At 63.3% G+C, this 18,714-nt stretch overlaps 9 protein-coding genes across 9 annotated transcripts; 3 read left to right on the top strand and 6 right to left on the bottom strand.

Moving 5' to 3' along the window:
- Positions 1-283: 283 nt before the first annotated feature.
- PBRM1 (Protein polybromo-1) lies at positions 284-2,694 on the top strand. The gene is made up of 6 exons (XM_062769391.1): positions 284-635; positions 696-738; positions 780-921; positions 963-1,009; positions 1,051-1,310; positions 1,362-2,694. Exons 1-6 carry the CDS (start codon positions 364-366, stop codon positions 2,557-2,559), a joined length of 1,962 nt encoding a protein of 653 aa, XP_062625375.1. The 5' UTR covers positions 284-363; the 3' UTR covers positions 2,560-2,694.
- A 10-nt stretch (positions 2,695-2,704) lies between these two features.
- ORTH2 (E3 ubiquitin-protein ligase ORTHRUS 2) lies at positions 2,705-4,484 on the bottom strand (the record flags this gene model as incomplete). The annotated part of the gene is made up of 6 exons (XM_062769390.1): positions 2,705-3,613; positions 3,647-3,788; positions 3,831-3,998; positions 4,033-4,157; positions 4,227-4,398; positions 4,429-4,484. The coding sequence occupies 6 exons, from the start codon at positions 4,482-4,484 to the stop codon at positions 2,705-2,707; spliced, it is 1,572 nt and encodes a 523-aa protein (XP_062625374.1).
- Positions 4,485-4,677: 193 nt separating this feature from the next.
- LOC62_02G002865 (uncharacterized protein) lies at positions 4,678-6,543 on the top strand (the record flags this gene model as incomplete). Its single annotated transcript, XM_062769389.1, has 3 exons — positions 4,678-4,709; positions 4,756-5,187; positions 5,241-6,543. 3 exons carry the CDS (start codon positions 4,678-4,680, stop codon positions 6,541-6,543), a joined length of 1,767 nt encoding a protein of 588 aa, XP_062625373.1.
- An 86-nt stretch (positions 6,544-6,629) lies between these two features.
- TCF25 (Transcription factor 25) lies at positions 6,630-9,026 on the bottom strand. Its single transcript, XM_062769388.1, has 4 exons — positions 8,853-9,026; positions 8,366-8,815; positions 8,044-8,314; positions 6,630-7,994 (listed from the first exon to the last, which is right to left on the bottom strand). Exons 1-4 carry the CDS (start codon positions 8,994-8,996, stop codon positions 6,655-6,657), a joined length of 2,205 nt encoding a protein of 734 aa, XP_062625372.1. The 5' UTR covers positions 8,997-9,026; the 3' UTR covers positions 6,630-6,654.
- Positions 9,027-9,651: 625 nt separating this feature from the next.
- LOC62_02G002863 (uncharacterized protein) lies at positions 9,652-10,300 on the top strand. The gene is made up of 2 exons (XM_062769387.1): positions 9,652-10,125; positions 10,167-10,300. The coding sequence occupies exons 1-2, from the start codon at positions 9,772-9,774 to the stop codon at positions 10,230-10,232; spliced, it is 420 nt and encodes a 139-aa protein (XP_062625371.1). The 5' UTR covers positions 9,652-9,771; the 3' UTR covers positions 10,233-10,300.
- Positions 10,301-11,363: 1,063 nt separating this feature from the next.
- On the bottom strand, positions 11,364-11,774 carry LOC62_02G002862 (uncharacterized protein; the record flags this gene model as incomplete). The annotated part of the gene is made up of 2 exons (XM_062769386.1): positions 11,364-11,441; positions 11,517-11,774. 2 exons carry the CDS (start codon positions 11,772-11,774, stop codon positions 11,364-11,366), a joined length of 336 nt encoding a protein of 111 aa, XP_062625370.1.
- Positions 11,775-12,402: 628 nt separating this feature from the next.
- Positions 12,403-12,708, bottom strand: LOC62_02G002861 (uncharacterized protein; the record flags this gene model as incomplete). Its single annotated transcript, XM_062769385.1, has 1 exon — positions 12,403-12,708. One exon carries the CDS (start codon positions 12,706-12,708, stop codon positions 12,403-12,405), a length of 306 nt encoding a protein of 101 aa, XP_062625369.1.
- A 1,044-nt stretch (positions 12,709-13,752) lies between these two features.
- On the bottom strand, positions 13,753-15,535 carry LOC62_02G002860 (uncharacterized protein; the record flags this gene model as incomplete). Its single annotated transcript, XM_062769384.1, has 2 exons — positions 13,753-14,050; positions 15,330-15,535. 2 exons carry the CDS (start codon positions 15,533-15,535, stop codon positions 13,753-13,755), a joined length of 504 nt encoding a protein of 167 aa, XP_062625368.1.
- Positions 15,536-17,125: 1,590 nt separating this feature from the next.
- Positions 17,126-18,079, bottom strand: LOC62_02G002859 (uncharacterized protein; the record flags this gene model as incomplete). The annotated part of the gene is made up of 2 exons (XM_062769383.1): positions 17,126-17,578; positions 18,065-18,079. 2 exons carry the CDS (start codon positions 18,077-18,079, stop codon positions 17,126-17,128), a joined length of 468 nt encoding a protein of 155 aa, XP_062625367.1.
- Between the last annotated feature and the right edge of the window lie 635 nt (positions 18,080-18,714).

The following is an 18,714-nucleotide window of genomic DNA, read 5'->3' as shown; positions in this document are numbered from 1 at the left end:
TGGTTATGCTAGACACGATTGTCCCTTGAGTGGTGGATGCTTGATGTACTTGCCGCTGTCGTTGATGTTATCGTTGTTGTTGTTATTGTTGACACTGGTGTCGCCGTCGACTGGCTGGTTGGCTGGCCGCTGGCTGCCAGCTGAAATGTCCATCAAAGTTGTCAACACAAACAAACCCAACGGCCTTCGGCCCACGGTCGACGGGATCAAATCCGCCCACCCCAGCACGCGCCACCGCCACCTATTGCAACGCACGCACCCCAGGCAGGCAGGCAGGCAGGCAGCAGCGCACAACACTTCGTCGCGTCGTTGCCATTGTATCATTCACATCCATACTTGCATACAACGAAGACAGCATCCACCATGAGCGCAGATGCTCCAAGCACGCCAGCGGCTGTAAAGACCGAAGATGCCGGCCCGGCGTCGACAGCTTCGCCAGAAAAGCCAAAAGAACGAAAACGACGACTTGGCGTTGACCCGAGTCTGATCCTCAGTGAAGGAAGGAGCAAGCGTCGGCGCACACCCACACCCGAACCAGTCGTCAACAAGAACGGCATGGACCCCAAAGACCCAGAGCGTGCAAAGGCTCTCGGATTGGCCCTCTACTACAAGATCATGGCCATGAAGGACTCGGAGTGGGTGTCTATGACGAGTGATGATGAGGGAAGGGACGCGACGGCTAACATTACCTTCAGCGGAGATCAACTCGCGCAACCATTCATCAAGCTCCCCAACAAGGTAGGGACAGGTCGTGTGGATGGGCCAAGCTAACCCGACAGCGCCAGTTCCCAGACTACTACGAGACGATCAAGCATCCTTTCTCGCTCGAGCAGGTCAAAGACAAGCTCGACGCGTCCAAGTATGACACGCTCCGCGACGTGTGTCATGACCTCGGTCAGATCTGGAACAACGCCAAGCGATGTGAGTGGTGTGATGAGGAGCATTCGAGGCTGATTCCGCAGACAACATCAAGGACTCGACACTCTTCCAGTGGGCCAAGAAGCTGCATGTGAGTTGATCTGATTGACTGCGGATGCTGACGGGTCGCAGAAAGTTACGCGCACGTTCTACAGCCGTGAGACCTCGCAGCAGGAGGACACCGACTCGGAGGACGATGACGCGCCAACAAGTCGAGGTATCACGGCAGATGCCGCCTCTCCGGCGCCGGCGACCGCTGGCCCTTCGACACCTGCAGAGGACGGCAGCGGACGAACCGGCAAGAAGCGCGGCAGCTACATGAAGGACGGACCCACAGTGTACAAATTGATCAAGCCGTGTATGAGAGCTATCAAGGAGGCCAAGGCAAATGAGTGAGTGGAGGAGCACGCGATGGCACGAGATGGCATCTAATCTCGGCACAGTGGTTCGGATCGCGAAATCGCCACCATCTTCCTCACATTGCCGGACCGCCGCGAATTCCCAGACTACTACAAGCGCATCAAGCACCCGTTGTCGCTCGGCGAGATTGAGCAGCGCATGGTCGCGCGCCGGTACGACAACGCGGACCAGTTCTTCCAGGAGGTCGAGCAAATGGCCAACAACGCCTTGAACTACAACGAGGAGCACAGCGAAGTCTGGCGCGACGCACGCCAGGTAATCGAGATCGTCCAGATCCACCGCGGTCTGGTTCGCGAGCGTCTTGCCCAGCCACTGCAGAAGGGCCAGCCGGTATCCAAGCCGAGACAGTCGGGAGTGGGCGCACCTGTGCGCATGCACGGCGTGCCATCGCCGTCACCACACACGCCTCACGCTCAGATCCCGCAGCTCCAGCAACACCCTATGCTCGTCACGCCCGATATGGCGCGCATCGCCGCGATGCAGCAGGCCCAGGCGTACGCGATGTACAGCTCGCCCGGGACCCCGGGGCAGCTCACACCACAGCAGCTGGTTCAGGGATTGCCGCACCCCCAGCAATCGTACCTCCCCCAGTTGCCTCAGGGTGTCGTGACGGAGGAGGTGGTCGCCTCGCTCGGTCGCTACCCCCAGCCCGAGCAGCAGGCTTGGGTTGCCTCGCTGCCGCCGCTCGCTTTGGCAATCTATCGACAGATGGTGGCCGTGAACGAGGCGCGAAAGCGTGGCGTCGCTCCCCCGCCTGTTGCGCCCCTGCTCGCCGACTCGCCCGCCGGCGCCCGGCCGCCAAGTGCGCTGCAGGAGCCCGAGGTGCCGCAGGACCCCACAATCAAGCACATCGACCTTGGCTTTGGCGTCGCGCCAGAACCCAACGGGTCGCGCAAGGCCATCAGGCTGCAAAACTACCGCGGCGTGTTTGTCCACGTCGTTCTCGTTGGCGCGAACACGACCGAGCTCGAGGTCACAGCGCACGTGGAGAAGAACGAAGACGACGAGGCAAAGCCAGCACCCGAGGTTGCCCTCCGACTCAACGGCCAAGCCGCACCACCACCGACCCAGCTTCACACCGACGGGGAGAACCGCTCACCAGCGCTGCGCTGGACTGTGACAGTACCCCTTACGCGCGTCGAGGCGAAGATTGAGCTTGTCGCGTCCCGGCCGGGTTCCAAGGCCGAGACGAGCGCCATCCTGGTCAACCGCCAGTTCTAGGGCATATACATGTGCATGTCGGTATGGGGTCTACGGTATAGCTTGCGGCTTGGAGCGCTGCTGGGGGGTCAGAAGATAGACTTGTTGTGAAGGGCAGGCTTGCAACCTACGATATAGTATGCAAAACAAATACAACCAAAATGGGCTAGACGTAGCGGCGGGCACGGCCGCGGCGGGGAGCAGGAGCAGAGGCAGGAGCAGGGGTAGGACCAGGCGCGGACACACGAGGCTTGCGTTTGGCAGGAGACGCGGACACGGATGTGCGCGCGCGGCGTGGACTGGGGCTGATAATCTCGACTTCGACCTGGGTCGCGCGGCGCGGCGTGATCGTTGTTGGAGTCTTGGACGTCTTGGGCGGCCATCCGCGCCCGCGTTTGGCGATGACCTCCGTCACCTCAGGCGTGGCTCTCACCTCGACTTTGACCCCGGATGCGCGGCGCGGCGGGCTCGTCGGTGTCGCCGTGGGCGTCTTTGGCGGCCGCCCACGTCCGCGCTTGGCCGGGACGACCTCCGCCTCCGGCTGTGCAGCCTCGACGAGCTTGCGGCTGCCCCGCTCGACCTCGGCGAGGTCAACCTCTGGCGGTTCCGCAATAGACAGCTCGGCAAGGACGCGCTCGGAGCGGCGGCGCGCGGCTTGCACCTCGGTGCTCTCGACCACCTGCGGCGCTACGGCCTTGGGCGGCCTGCCGCGCCCCCTGCGAGGTGGGGCCGCCTCAGCGTCGGCAGACTTGCGCTTCGTTTCCCGCTTGGCGACGTCGTCTTCAGCTTCGATCACCTGCGCGACCTCCTCGACGTCGTTCTCCTCGCTCTCGACACCCTCGGCCTGCGCGTCCTCCGCCTCCGCCTCCTCGGCGCGCTGGGGCAGCGGCGGCTGCCCGGGCACGCGCTTGAACGCGAACCGGCACACGAGCAGGCCCTTGGTGAGCCCCTTGGCCATCCACGCGCGCTCGACAATGTACAGCCCGTCGTAGCGGTACCCCTCTGCGGGGGCAAACTCCGAGTCGAGCTTGTACCCGCGGATCACGCGGATGGGTTTACGCGTAATCGACGAGCGCTGCGGTTAGTGCTGTCTGTTGCTACGGCTCACCTGCAGCGCGGCATTGTTAACGTGGTCAAAGCTCTGGTCAAACGTCTGTGCCGCCGTCCGCAGGTTCTTGGGGTTCTTGGCCGTGCCCTTGAGGTCGCGCCCGCCCGCACCGGTGTACGTGAACATGTCGCCCATGTCGACGCTGGCGGCGTGAGCTATGCACAGCACGGCAAAGACAACTCACTCGTCGGGGTATCCGCCGCTCAGGGCCACGCTGTACGCCCCGTCGTCGCGGTTGCCGCTGATACCGGCCACGGTCGGCGCGTGCACCGCGTCGGTGGAGCAGTCCATCCGGGTCGCCCACCAGCGGCCGACTTCGACGCCGGGGATGTGGCCGTGCTGCTTGCTACATCTGGTCAGCGCCACCGCAGCTAGGTATGGCTCACGGGTCCTGCGTTCGGATGCCGAGGCGCTGCGCGTTGCGCTGGGGGATATAGTCCTCGGCCCTGCGCTTGGGCTGCGACGGCCCGCGGCGGCGCTTGGTCGGCTTGCGCCCTCCCTCCGAGTCGCTCTAGCTGAAGCCGCTGCCGCCGTCGCTATCGCTGAAGCCGCTGCCGCCGTCGCTCTCGCTGTCGCTGACCGTCTGCGCGCGGAACCCCGACACGCGCCTCGAGCGGCGCACCTCCTCAGGCTTGTACTCGTCGTCCCCGGACCGCTTCTTCGGCGCCTTGGGCTTGGGTTTTGGCTTGGCCTTCTTCTCAAACGCGGGCTTGTCGAGCCCCAGGTCGAACAGCAGGGCTTCATTTTCGCTACTGTCAACGGAATAACACGTCCCCACTCACGCTATCAGCCGTCTTCGCTCCTCCTCGTATTCTGTGTCTTCGATCATGCCGGTCATGTTGGCAGTGTGGATGGCAGAAAGAGATCAGACGCGTCGAAATTGCAACAGTACGTCATGAACCAGAGACGCGACGCGGGGGCATTCCCACGTGGTGTGTCGCAAGTGGAGGCCATCCACGCGAGCCGGGGAGAGCGAGCGAGTGCCGAGGCGAGCGTGATGGCAACGAGCAAGACGATAACAGGCGGCACTGATGCACCATCACCTCGCGACAAGAGCACACAGGTGAGCATGAGCGAGTGGCATAGACAGCCCGGCTAACCCTCGCCAGCGCACTCATGGCAGCCCCCGCCCCTCTCATCGCGGCGGCGGCGCAGCTGAACGCGCTCTGCGCAGATATAGAGGGGTACATTGCGTCTGGGTCCCCGCGGGACCGGTACCGGCCGCCCATAGTGGACTGGCACCACCCGGACGACTATGCGCAGGCGTCAGTGGCGGGGATCACCAAGTTCCTCTCCCAGGTCGCGAAAGAGCGCGACACGGTCGAGGCGCTCGTCGGCAGCGCGACCCCGCCGGCAGAGTACTCGACCAACCTCATCTCGCTGCAGGGCGTGTGGGATGCGTTCCGCCGCTCCGAGGGGCCCCTGCTCGGCATATGGCAGAGCATGGACAAGCGTCCCGGCCCCGGCGGCGGGTCGGGCGCCGGCGCGACAAAGGTCGACGTTGTCGCCCGCGGCGGCGACGAGTGGGTCAAGGTCAATACGTGAGTCGTGGCGGCTGGCGCCGCTGGAGCAGGTCGGCTGACGACATGCCCAGTATCAAAGACACACGCCTCCTCGTCGAGTTTAGGGAGCACGACTCGTACCTCAACTCGGACTATGACGACTCTGACGCCGACGACAGCGAGCCAGCGGCCTCAGCAGCGCCGCCACGACTGACCAACAGCCTGCTGGTACAGGCTCGCGCGCTGGTCGCCGCGGCGCACTCGCACACAAGACTACCTGGGCTCGCAGCGCCGAGGGTACGCTACGTGCTCACGCGGCTCGAGGAGCACCCGGCCGCAGGGCACGCGGACGACCGGATCCCAGCGACGTTTGCTGCGATGCGCGAGCTCGGCATCGAGCTGGACTTTGCGAGCGAGTGGAACGACGACGTGCCAGCTCCAGTCGACCCTCCAACCCCCGACGAGCCCACACCAGCGGCCGACATCGTGCTCGACCTGTCCGTCCTCATCGCGCTGTGCTGCGACTCGACGCACCACCCGCTGCCAGCGAGCGACGTGGAGCTCGAGGCGCGGTTTCGGCCAATCTGTCCCGGGCCCGTACCGCGCGACGGCGCGAACGCAGCGCTGGGCGGCGGCGTTCTGCTGCGCTTGACCGGCGCGAGCCGCGACCTGCGCGACCAGCTACGGTGCGAGATGGTGCGGCCGCTGATATACGAGCTGCGCGAGCGGCTGCCCGGCGGCGCGCGCTTCTGGGTGACCAAGGAGGTGCGCGACCGGCTGCCGGGGCTGGTCAACCTCATTGGCGGGGAGAAGGAGCGCGCGCGCGCCGAGGCGCTCTTCGCCGACAACACGGGCGACTACTGGGCCGGCTCGCGCTGGCAGGGGGATACCGGCGCGCTGCAGGGCATCAGGGTGCGCGTGCTCGAAGACGGCGACGAGGACGGGACCGCGCCGGCGCCACAAGGCGCCGAGACGCCGTTCGACGCCGTCGTCGCGCATGTGTGTGCCGCCATGATTGCGGCCGGGCCCGACGGGGCCACGCCAGACGAGGACACCGAGTCGGGCGGGGGCAGGAAGCAGAAGAAGGCGTCGCGTAACCCGCTGCGCGCGGGCACCGTGTTCCCGCCCCCGTCGCGCCTGCCCTCGGGCCACACGCTGCGCACCATGCTCGCGGGTGTGCAGCGCCGCGCGACCGTCCTCACCAACAACCGCGGCGCCGTGCTCAAGGTCATGCGCGAGGCTGGCGTGCCGGACGGTATCCCGCGCGCGGGCGACGAGGGCCCCGGCCAGCGCGCGCGCATATGGGTCGTCAACCCGTCGTCGTTGGCCGAGTGGCGCCGCCTCGAGGTCGAGGAGGGCAATGCACGGGTCGCGCGCTGGCGCCTGGAGGAGTAGTAGTAGAACACTGTACATTATGCATCATCATGTCCATTACCCCGCCGCGCCAATGCCAATGCATATCGATACAATGCACACGTCTACTGCGGGAACGCGCCGCGCACACGCCTACTGCGGGAAGGCGCCCGGCATGCCGCCCTCATCGCCGACAGTCCCAAACCCGCCCATGTCCATCTCGCCGTTCTGGAACCCGCGCACAATCTCCTCCCATGTACGCACGAGGTCGCGCACGAGCGCGGCGCGCTGGTCGACTGGCATGTCGGCTGGCGCGCGCCCGCCAGCAAACTGCTGGAACGCCTCCTGCATCGGCTGGGGCCACTGCGCTGGCTCCTGGCCAATCATGCCGCGCACCATGCCGAGGAAGCGCTCAAACATCTGGCCCTGGGCGCCCGCCTCGCCGCGGAAGCCGGCGCCGCGCGCACGCGCCACGGGGTCAAAGTACACGGCGTCGTACGCCGTCACTGCCGTGCTGGGCGGCAGCGGGTCGTACGCGTGGAACGAGCGCGTCTTGATCGCCGGTGGCAGGAACCCGAGCCACGACGTCGACTCGGAGCACAGAACGTGTCGGCAAATGTTGAGCGGCACGGCCAGGTCACCGTCCGCGCCGAGGTCGCGTGGGGTCTGGATGATGGCGTGTGCCTCGGCGCGAAGCGAGCGCGCCGAGCCCTCGTCGATGAGCGGAAGGGCCTTGGCAAACGTCTTGCCTAGCCACGAGAGAATCTTTGGCTCCTTCCACAATGCCTCGGATCGTGCGACGTAGATGTGCGCCAGGAGGTGGAGGACGGTCGTCGGTGACTGTGTGTATCCCGCCTCGACCTGGAGCAAAGGGTTACTCCGTGCGCCACCAGGCACATCCGCGCCGACCTTGTCGGCTAGCAACACAATGACCTCGGGGAAAGTCTTGATGGCGGCGATGAGCGCCTCGGTGCTCTTCTCGTGCTCCTTGTCCTTGGCCGCGTCCTCCTCGGCGCGCAGCGCAAGAGCGCGGGCATACGCCATGCCGGGGTATCCGTGCCACAGCGCGGCAGCTCGGCTCGTCTCGCGCATCTCAAGCATGGAGAGGAGCCACTGGCCCTGGTTGGCCTTGATGGCCAAAAAGTCGAGCCACAGGGCCACGCCGTGCGGGTCGCCCTCGGGGTCGAGCGCAAACAAGAGCTTGGCAAAGTTGAACGCTGTAACCCAGCATCCACGGCGACCTAGGTACGAGATGATGCGGTGCAACGCGGTGAACATGGGCCGGTTCTCGACATAGTCAAAGTCGAGGCGGCAGGCGCCAGACTGCACGTTGAAGCCGGGGACGAGGCACCGGTCAAAGGCGTACAGTGCGCGCTCGGCAAAGTCGGACGCGGCACCAATGTCCGACTGGAGACGGTACATCTCGCTCATTTGCAGCAGCGTGTCAACGTGCCATGGGTAGACCTGGAGGAGGGCCATGAGCTCGTTGGGGTCTGGAGCGGGTGTCAGCCAGTGCTACACGCATGCACACGCAACACGCACCATGCGACCGCACCGCACCCAAGAACTGCCTCTCGACCTCGCGCCACGCAGGCGAGTGCTCAAAGGTGTACCACTTCTCTCCGGGGTCGGTCTGCTCCCACCCGCGGCGGTCGTACACGTCCTCGACGTCCTCGGCGCTCATCTCGTGCATGTTGAGGCCCGCGAGCGACGTCGGCGGGGGGTACGTCGGCTTGGGCTTGGCGATGGTGTAGCGGGCCTTGGAGGAGGCCGCGGCGCGGTGATTTCTGTTCGTTGGTGTGGCCGACGCGATCTGCCAGGCGTCAGTACCTTGCCAACGGCGCAAGGAGCCGCCCGCACTCACCACCTTGGAGCCGAAGAAGCGCCGCAGCTCGGCGTCGGCGTCGAGGTTCTTTGGGTCAACCGACAGCAGCGACCTGAATGCCAGCGCCGACTTGGGCTCGTTGGCCACCTGTTCTGGTGCTGCTGCTGGCGCCGGCGCATCCTCGCCATACTTGAGCTTGAGCTCGGCGAGCGCCCGGTCCACCTCGTCCATGCCGTCGAGGTCGGCTTCTGGCTCTGCCTTGCCGCCCTTCTTCTTGCCCTTGGACTTTGGTGTCGAGGCCGCAGGCGACTCGGCGTCCTCGTCCACAAGGGCCGCTGCTGCTGGCTTCTTCTTCTTTGGCTTCTTCTTCTTGTTCTGGGCGTCGTTTAGCTGGGCAAAGGGGGAGCGACGGCGTACCTTCTTCTTCACTGTCACTGCCGCCTCCTCCTCCTCTTCCTCCTCTTCTTCAGGTTCGTCATCGCCGCCAAGCTGGGCCATCAGCGCACGCCTGCAAGGCAGTACTCACCGCCGCAAAGGGGTTGATCGGAGCCGGACCGGCATGCTCCTCCTCTTCCTCCTCGCTGTCGTCTTCGGGCACTGGTGTCGAGGCCTTGAGCGCCTCCAGCTCTTCCAGCTCTCGCAGCTGCCTCTTGTTCGCCCGCTTGGACATGTCGCTGAGGGCTAGTGTGGGACGGGTTTGTCGTGATGATTTTGCATTCAAAACACGGTTCCGACACAAGAGTGGTGTCAGTCTCGAGTCGTCGGTGCCGTGCCTGAGCACGTGGCGGCAACGTGACCTCCATCTGGTCCGTCACAGTGTCTCCTTTGTCTTGCCCCCCTCTCTCGATGCATCTCATCTTGGCACACCCGCTGCTCCTTACCGGTATCCGGAAACGCGGCACGCAGCTGGTATCCCAGGCCCGGGCTCGTGAAGGTTGGTTGGGTTGCACGGGCTAGCGCTGCTGCTAGGCCTGCACGCTGCACTCAAACTTGTTACCGCTTAGCAGACCCGCCCCCCCTTCCAGGAACTGGCTCCCCTGTTTCTGTTCCCATACAACGGCATCAGGTGGTCGATCCGCGCCCCACTGCCGCCCGCAATATGCCACTTGGATGACGTTGACCACCTTTGTGGCCAAGGTGCAGCAACCAAACCAAACCAGACTCCTGCACACCCCACTACCTCCGACGGACGTCGGCAACAGACGCATCACTGACATCACTGGCCCACTGGGTCATGGGAACCGACCGGGCACATCTATCCGAGTGTGCACCATCCGCATTGGGGGAGGTGGCAGGATGAGAAGGGCCGTCGCTTGGGGGCGTTGGTTTCACGTCTGGGAGACTGACGGGTCGGCTCGGCCAGTCGCAGACTAGATAAGTGAGCTGCGTGAGAGCCGGGTTGCAGAGATCCCCTCCATCCGCCCATCCCCAAGTAAACCACCACAATGCTCCAGCTCGCCCGTGTCTCTGCCCTCCGCGCTGCCCGCTACCCCGCGGCTCGCGCCTTCACCACCTCGACCGTCGCCCGCGACGACGCTGCCGACGCCGCCAGGAAGCTCCAGGAGCAGGCCCGCCAGGCCGCCAAGGACGGCTACGAGGCTGGCCAGAAGCTCGGCAAGGAGTTTGTCAAGCAGGCCCAGCAGGCTAGCAAGGCTGCCGAGAAGCAGTTTGACCAGGTCAAGGGTGCCGTCAACGAGCGCTTCGACTCGACCGTCGCCGCCGCCAAGGCCATCGCCGACGAGGCCATTGCCGAGGGTGTCACCTCGCCCGCTGAGATCAAGGCTGCCGGCCAGCGCTTGGTGAGTGGCAGCAGCACAGAGCATCCGCTGACTCGGTGCAGAAGGACAACGTCAAGGACGACATCAAGCGGGCCCAGGACGCTGCTAACGCCGCAAAGCGCGGTTAAGCGCCGAGCTCTTTTGGTAGTGGAACGTAGGCTGCGTGTGTGGAAGAAATGAAACGTGTGTGGTGCGACGGCAGCGGTTGCGACGTGGAGACATGGCGACAGGTGTCATCGACGACGACGGGCTCGGCGTACATCCTTGCTCACTCCAGCCCCAGCATCCATCCTCTCTCCATCCACTCGGGGGTGGTTGAGGGGACTACACCATCCCGCTTGAATGCTTTGACGACGACATGTCACACCATTGACTACCCCGAGCGAGCTTGTCAATGCCCCCATTCATTCGAGTGGTGTCGATCAGCGAGCGGGCGCGGAGGGCAGCAGCCAAGTCCCAGGGTGCATCTGGAATCAGGCCCACCCCTGGCTCTACGGCGATCCATGACATCATCGACACATCCAGTCACCTGCTGGAACCAGGGCAGCAACAGCCACTTGCAGCTCGACGCCAATCGCCAGGACTGCATGTCGTCCTGCTGCTGCTCGCTGTCCGATGAGCCAGTAGTAGGAGGCGTCCGGCACCAATGCCGCGCGCACGCCTCTAGGCGAAGCGTGCCTCCAGTGCTTTCACAGCGAGCTACACGCCAAGCTACGATGCTCCGGAGTGATAGTGTTGCGGTTGGCTGAGTAAAGGTGAGTCTATCCGTATTATCTCGCTGACCCCTGCGCAGAGTGCATTTGTCGCGTACAACTTCTCTCGTGCTCCTCTCCTCGGCAGACAGGCAGGCGGCCTAGCTACGCTGACGGTCCTTGAACCACACACTGTCCTAAATAATGACACGCAGGCCCCGCTCTGCTCAGGTGGTGCCCGGCCCCGTGTCAGCCGACCTGACCGTCCCGCTCACGGAACCCACGCCTGGCTTGGGCGACGAGATCGTGAGGTTGAGAGAGTCGTCGCACGCCACGGGCGTCTCAGTCGGTGTGTTGTGCTGCACAGGCCCCCAGTACAGTATACCCACTGGCCCCCCTGTGGTGTTGCACGGCATCGGCCTCCAAGCTGGGTTCGTGGGGCTAGACTCCGCGTGGGCTGAGTAACCCTACCTCGCTGACAGGCGAGGGCTGATGATCCGGACCACGCGGCCTGACGCGTTCTGCTTGGTGCGCCCCGGAGGTCTTCGCACACACTGCATCCACGAGCTACAACCTGGTAACCTCGTCTTCCCGCCGACGTCCGTCAGTGTCGTGGGTCACGTAGCACCTGAGAAGGCTTGTACCCTAAAGAATGACGCACGGACGCTGTCAACCAGCCCGTCAGCCTGACCTCCCAGCTCTGAGGGTACAACAACTCACCCCGCCCGAGGTTGGCGGTCCCGGAGCAGTCTCATTGCGTATCGGGGCGGCGCGCTCAACCAAGGTCGTGCCTTCGGACCCATCGACAAGGGGCTCGGTCTCGGTCTCGGGGTCGGGCGCCGCGTCCCGCGCCTCGACGTGGCCGTTGTCTGCGCGCGGGTCGACGTCTCGCTCCTGCACCTCGCCGTGCGGCGTCGACGGGATAGCCGAGGCGACGGACGCGGCGGCGATGGCGGTGACGAGTGCGGTGGTCTTCATGGTGTTGTTGTGACCCCCCGGGGAAGGGGAGGTAAAGGGTTTAATAACTCCAGTGCCACGCCGCTGGCTTGAACCCGCGGTTGTTGAGCACCCCCGTCGTCAGGCTGCGTGGGAGAGTGGTCTACCCATGAACACCCGCACCGAATACGCCCACTTCACTCGGGTGTGGCAGACTGACCACTCGCGTCTGGTGCCTGGGTTTCTCTGTCCCCTTGACGGGACGCGGAAGACGCCGCGCTAAGCATCACATGGTTGGAGGGGAGTGACCTCGGAGACAGCGCGTGCCTGCCAATGGGACGAAGGCATCAGATTTATTCTGATGACAGTACAAGCGGTGTGCCTGCGCCGACCAGCAGTAGTGGCGCCCACACAAAGACGTGAGACGAAGGCGCTGCAAGTCGAAGAGATAACTCCCACCCGTCGTACGCATCTTGGACACCACAGCGCTCTCGACTAATAGACCGACCTCCGAACAAGAGGGCGAGCTTTGACCTCGCTCCCCATGCGGTTCCAACCGTTTGCATTGCATTGGCAGCTACCAGAGGGGGGGGGGGGGCAACTTCCTTGGCGCGAGCGAGCGGGTCTGCCTGTTGCACTTCTAGCCTCGTCAGTCGAGGATCAGGTGAGACTACTGCTGGCCACAGATGCTCTTAAGACACTCCTTGGTGATGGGATGCTTCTCGAGGCAGGAGGTTGACCCCCCTGGCCCCACTGGCCCCCCCTTCCCCCCTTGTCCCCCTTCGCCACCATTCCCGCCAGCCCTGTCATAGACCTTTTCGATGCGCTCAACGAGAATGTGCGTGAACGTGTCGTCAGAGTTGGCGTTAGGGTCGGCACCCTTCTTTTCGAGTGCTGCGTCCGGGTTGGCGGGGGTAGGAGCCGCCGTGGCGATAGACGCTACGGCGAGGGCGGTTACGATGGTGGTGGTCTTCATGGTGTTGCTGAAAGGCGGCGGGGGCGTTCGTGTAGGGCAAAGGGGTTTAGTACCTTCAGAACCACACCACTCACCGGACGACTGAGGACACCTGTCGTCACGCTGTGTGGGAGACGGGATGGTTCTACCCATCGACCGCGATGCAGGAACGGACCAGTGCAGACTGTGGCATAACTGACGGTTCGGGCTTGGGTGCGTGCCTTGGTTCCCCTCTCCACTAGTATGTAGAACCGGGACGCGGAAGCTGGCGGCTCTATGTAAGCTTCACATGGTTACCCGGTGAATGCGCGGTTCCAGTGACAACAGAGGCTGCATTGCATCCCAATCCGCCGAGCGGTGCATTTGTGTCTCCCGTGCGTTTCGAGAAGCCCCGTCGTGAAGCTACGAACAGCATGATATGTCCCATTCTCCGGCCCTGGCGTTGGAGAGTGTCCCCGCCTCCTCGTCGGCAGGTGGCTCACTGGCAGATGCCGACTTAGCAAGGCGTCCTCGGCACTAGTACCGCCTTCAGCGCGCTGCGCGTCCTCGGGGCATGGTGGTAACCTCTGTGCTGACCTCTTTGTACTTCTCGAAAATGGGCAAAAATGGGTCAAGTCAAGTCAAGTCACAACCGTATCTGAGCAGCACGCATTGCCCGTGGCACTGCTGGGGAACACAACCACGCGAAGGCTTGCAGCCCGCCAGCAGCCAGCTCGGGTTGTGCACAGTGACGACTAGGCTGGGGAATCACTGACCAACAACTTGGTTTGATGCCTTGATTATCTCGACATTGCACCGGCCAGCGGAAGCTGGCGGCCCTAAGCATCACATGGTTGCGCACGTCGGGTCTTGTGCACTCTGGGGGGCCTGGGGTGAGTGGCCAGCTGACCAAACCGGTAATGGCACCAATTAAATCCAGAGAGGACCACCACACGCTCCACAATTAGACAGCCCATTGGACAGGAGGGACAGCTTTGACCTCTGCCCCATACGATTTCAAGCGTAGGCAGTCTACTGATGAACTACATCGAAGAAGTTTGGCGGTCAAAGTCATATGCCGCGAGACTACTGCTGGCGACAGTGGGGAGGACAGTAGTCGGTTCCGGGAAGCTTCGTGTAGCAGGGCACTGGGGGCCCACCTACGGCGCCCGGGACGGCGTAGGAATCACCGCGCTCGACGGGGTTGGGGCCATCGCGCTCGACCAGCGTGTGCGTGAACGAGTCCTCGGAGCTGGCGTCGGGACCGGCATCCTTCCTCTCGAGAGACGCGTCCGGAGTGGTCGGGGTAGGAGCCGCCGTTGCGACGGACACGATGGCGAGGGTGGTGACGAGGGTGGATGTCTTCATGATGGTGGAGTTGAGGCTGGGCAGCGAGGTGAGTGAGAAAGCGTGTGAGACCGTAGGGGTGTTTATATGTCCCCCGTCACGGCCACCAGTGCATGCTGCCTAACACCCGAGCCCCACCGGGGTCGTCAAGGTTCACATGCTTCGCGGAGTGACGTCCCTAGAGACCAGTAACGGGGGAACAGGAGGAGGCACGAAAGTTAGCTCGCGGTGGCCCCAGAAGAGTGGCACGGATGACGGCGCCAACGAGCTAGCGCCGGCTTTGGCCCTGGGGTGTTGCTTGTCAAGGCGGTGTAGTCTGGTATTGGTCCCAACGGACTTGCATGCATAAAGCATACCCCTTATTTCCTATTCACCTAGTGCCCCATCAACGTTTCACCCCCGGCGGCTGTGGTCACAATGGCCGCACAGGCAGCAGGGGCGGTCGTGAGGGCGGTGGTGTCCGTGGTGGTTACGATGGTCAGGAGTAGGTTCGGGGGACTTGTGTTTGATACGGTTGGGCGTACCAGGGGGTGTTTGACCCGCGTCGTCTTCAAAGAGACAGCTGTCAGGTGAACGGGTGGTTTCTGACACGCCACTTGTGGCAGCTGAGGCGCACAGACTGTAACTTCCCACAATTGCACTGCTCGCCATGTCCTCGCCCATCGCACGCAGCCGAGCCACATCACAGTACTACTGGGAGCTGGGTGGACACCAGCGTCACAACACTGGCGTCAAGGTGAGGCCAGTGTCTCCGGTGCACCTGTGCACGGCGTCGAGGCATTCGTACGGCGCAACGCGGCTGGGGCCTCTGCCGAGTTGTGCATCACGTTTTTAAGCCAATCGTTCATCTGATCAATGCTCTAGAAGGCAGGGTCGCCGGAGGGCACACTCCACTAAGTTGCACGTATCCAAACTCCCATCTCTCACACCCCAGCGTCGCCGAGGTCAACAAGAGACCTCAAGCAGGGTGTGTTCCCATTGTCCCAGTTCCCTCGAGGCGGTGATACTAGAAACCCGTAACACTCCTCTATTGCGTCCCAGTGCCCACTTGTTCATGTTACATCACTATACGCGTCAAGACTTAGTGATCGCGCGGACTCCAGACTGAGGGCTGCCAATGCCAGTCTCTTGATACCGGTGCGAAGCCCATCTCGACCTTCCCCATCCCACACAGCTGTTTGCATCACAGAGCCACGTGTCGCGTTGACCCGGGACCTTGTGCGTTCGGTGGAGGGAATCGTCCAGTGCGACACCGCTGGCCCCGGCTGGCACTCTACAGAATGGTGCACCCCTTCCCGCTGGGGGGCGGTACGTACCCCCCGTCGGAGCTCATAACAGGCTCTCGCCTGAGGACAGGGGTCGGAGGCTCCTCACGCTCAACGCGAATCCGGGCCACCCAGTCCTCGCTGGGGCCCGTGGCGGCGTCCCTCTTCTTCGGAGCGGCGTCGTTGTCGGCGGTCGGGGCCGCGGCGACGATGGAAGCGGCGGTGAGCCCGGTGACGATTGCGGTGGTGGTCTTCATATTGAGGTGGCGACGGTGCGGTTGAGTTGTTGCTGCTGGCTGCTGACACTGGGGCAACGTGCTGCGTCCTTATAAGTATGCACGACAGCGCGGCGACCCGTCGTCCTCAGAGGGTTGCGGGTCTCCGACATCAGCATGAGAACAGAGGAGGCCCTTAGTGTCATGTGTAACCCAGCCCCCTTGTTTTTGGCGCGTTTGGGAAGACCTGTTAGTTCAGACTTCGAGGCAAGATTTTGTGTTTACTAGCTGTTCACCGCTGACCCGGCTCGAAGCTTGGAGGTGAGGGGACGAAAGGACCCGGGGTGGCCAGTGCCTCGCGGATGGCACCACTCGAAACGAGACGACCAGGAGAACGACCGGTCATTCGCTGGTTCTCTCTCACGCTTCGCATAACAAGCTTCAAGGGAGGTCCTGAGCCGGTGCCGTCGATGAGCGCTACCCTTCCCTCAGCTCAGCATGGCAGTGAGACACAAATGTGCGCGAGAAGATCGACGGTCCAGCTCAACCTGGCCATAGTATGGGAACCAGCATTGCCACAATCCATGCGTTGTCGACGCTCAGTCTGGGAGGAGGGCTTTGATACACACAGGTCGAGCCCGGGACGCGCCGTCGCTTCGCTAGCGTCAACCGCGGCGCGGTCGACACAGCAGCTTGCATCCGACGTGGTGCCGAGAGGTGGGCAGTTCTGCAGCTAATGGAGGGGCGCTTCGGGCATGCCTCAGACACCGCCGCATTCATTGTGCGCCCCTTCCCGGTCGTCAGGTGCACGTACTCTGCCTCTGTAGTGCAGTGCAGCAAGTACAGTGACCGGCGTGACATGCATGGTGCGCGTGTGGCGAGCGTGGCGCGGTTGTTGCGCTCAAACTTTAAGCATCAAGGGGGGAACGTTTGGTGTGGCGGCTCGGGGCGCTACCTGGCCCGACACGGGAAAACAACCAGGAACGGGCCGTGTGCGTGTTGTTCGAGCCGAACAAGGATTCCAGGAACACGCTCGCGGCGACTTGGTTGCGGCGTCTGCGTCTCGCCGGGTGGCCCAGCTGGTGCTGCGGGTCTGGTAGCAGGGCTCTCTGGGTGTTAACCCTTGCTGCCTCCGTGGCACGCTCGGGGAAGGAGGGTTAAGTTTCGGGATTACTCAAACAACAACAGGAGCGCGACTAACTGCCAAGGAGGGGTGCGTGACACTGCCATGTTCCCCTGCCAGCTCCTCGGTACCGAGGACGTCGCCGACGTCATGGATGTGCCAGGGGATGCCGTACACTCTGCAAGGTGCTTGGAAGGAAGGTGGGCGGCAGGGTGCACCGCAGGATGAAGGGCTGCTCTCTGAACTCTGTATCGCCAGAGTTGACCGCCCAGCTGGGTGTCGCCACCGAGATGTGGCGCCAGTTCCCAGTGCTGGCATTCACTTTGCCTCTTGTCCCCCATACTGACGAGACAGTCGTGTCGAGGCGGCAAGCGGAGCTCAAGGAGATATTGTGGCGCCGATACGCTCACCGACACCTGACACAAGGACGGCGCCACGCTCACCGACACCTGACACGACGACGGCGCCGTCGGCAACATGACATGACTGATACAACCTCCACCAGGCGTTCAAAACGGCCCGTCAACGGGGCCATCGATGATAGGTCCGTCAAAGTCGTCTACGACGGGGCCATCAAAGCCGTCGTCGACATACTGGCGCCCTTGGGACTTCTTGACCCACGGGCCGTCGACGGGGCCATCGATAATGGTCCCGTCAAACTCGTCCACGACGGGGCCGTCGAAGCCATCGTCGATGAACTGGGGCTCGGCCGACTTCTTGATCCATGGGCCGTCGTTGCCGTCGGCAAATGGGCCGTCGACCACGTCGTCAACGGGTCCGTCAAAGGGCCCGTCGTCGATAAACTGCGGCTCGGCCGACTTCTTCCACGGGCCGTCGAAGGGTGCGTCGATGGGACCGTCAACGACGTCTACTGGCCCGTCGTACGCATCGTCGATGAACTGCGGTGTGGGGGCGGCGCTGCCGATCGAGGCGGCGGCGAGGACGGCAAGGAGGGCTGCGCTCTTTTTGGTGTGTGAGTTGCGAGGTGAGTCGTGGCATGTCAGTCGAGTCCGCCACCGTCTTTTATACCTCGCCGGCTGGCCAAACGTGCGCAGTAACGAGGCTGGAGGGCGACGGGAGGCCCAGCGTATCAAGGGCGAACGGTGCTCGGCGCGGGTGCTGCGCCGCTGCGAACGCAGCTGTCGTCTTGGCCCCACAATGCCGACTGACACGACTGACGGCCTGGCCTCATCGTACCGGTTGGTATACCAAGCACCCCCAAATAGCACGCGGCACGGTCGTGAAGCACGCGTCGATGGCGTGCGGGGTGGAATGCGCAGCTCGTCGTGAAGAGGCGTCTGAGACCGGGGAGCGGCGTGCCTGTGGTGGCGAGGCGAGAGCTGTGGGCGCAGCACATGGCGGCGGCGGCGGCAACAGCAACAGACGGCCAGATGTGAATGGTGAAAGCTAGAAGCTTGTGCTAATGCTGTCACTCGACAGCAACTGACACCAGATGTAGTCATGCCGTTTGTAGGCGATAAGGAACGGGTTACCCTCCGCCCGCTTAATTGTGCAACGCTAGATCGCTGGATAACGCTCCCGGCGTTGTCAACACGATGTGATGCGTGATGGCGGTGGATCTCGCGTAGGAACATGGCACAGCTGGACACGGCACCGAGACACGAGCCACGGGCCACGGGTTGGACACTGAGCAGGACGACCAGCCCAGTCCGGGCGGTGTTTGGGAAGGCGCCGCCGTGAACGCAGCGATCAGCTGAGCTGTGAGCTTGTAGCTAGAGTTAGATGTCACCCATGAAGTGTTGTCGTGAGAGGGAGTCCGCCGTGATGAACACGGTCTGGCGTCGCGAAGCTGCACTGACGGCCTTGCTGCACTCTACGTCACAAGTAATCGTGCACGGACCCAGGGGAGATGCCAGAATCTCCGCACCCCACGGAGAACAAGTGATCTCCGTATGAACCATCCGCCACACCTCCTGGTCATATTTCCGCCCAGACGCCGCGTTTGATTCCGCTGCCTTTTTGATCCCGCCTCATCGACCTTCCAAACTTCGTCGTTTTGCTTCCGCCTAGTTCAGCGTTCGGTGAGCCGCCTGGGCTGTGGTGGACCGCTTCACTGTGGCTCGCGCCGCGCTGCCTG

Source organism: Vanrija pseudolonga, chromosome 2, assembly GCF_020906515.1.
Source record: "Vanrija pseudolonga chromosome 2, complete sequence".
Taxonomy (NCBI): domain Eukaryota; kingdom Fungi; phylum Basidiomycota; class Tremellomycetes; order Trichosporonales; family Trichosporonaceae; genus Vanrija; species Vanrija pseudolonga.
This window is presented reverse-complemented; position numbering and strand designations above follow the sequence as displayed.

Excerpts from the sequence above, each read along its gene's own strand:
- PBRM1 (XM_062769391.1), top strand. The coding sequence starts at position 364 with ATGAGCGCAGATGCTCCAAGCACGCCAGCGGCTGTAAAGACCGAAGAT. Across the intron at positions 1,010-1,050 it reads AGTGGGCCAAGAAGCTGCAT|AAAGTTACGCGCACGTTCTA; the intron begins GTGAGTTGATCT and ends GACGGGTCGCAG. Across the intron at positions 1,311-1,361 it reads AAGGAGGCCAAGGCAAATGA|TGGTTCGGATCGCGAAATCG; the intron begins GTGAGTGGAGGA and ends ATCTCGGCACAG.
- LOC62_02G002863 (XM_062769387.1), top strand. The coding sequence starts at position 9,772 with ATGCTCCAGCTCGCCCGTGTCTCTGCCCTCCGCGCTGCCCGCTACCCC. Across the intron at positions 10,126-10,166 it reads AGGCTGCCGGCCAGCGCTTG|AAGGACAACGTCAAGGACGA; the intron begins GTGAGTGGCAGC and ends GACTCGGTGCAG.
- TCF25 (XM_062769388.1), bottom strand. The coding sequence starts at position 8,996 with ATGTCCAAGCGGGCGAACAAGAGGCAGCTGCGAGAGCTGGAAGAGCTG. Across the intron at positions 8,816-8,852 it reads CGATCAACCCCTTTGCGGCG|CTTGGCGGCGATGACGAACC; the intron begins GTGAGTACTGCC and ends CTGATGGCCCAG. Across the intron at positions 8,315-8,365 it reads GCTTCTTCGGCTCCAAGGTG|ATCGCGTCGGCCACACCAAC; the intron begins GTGAGTGCGGGC and ends GACGCCTGGCAG.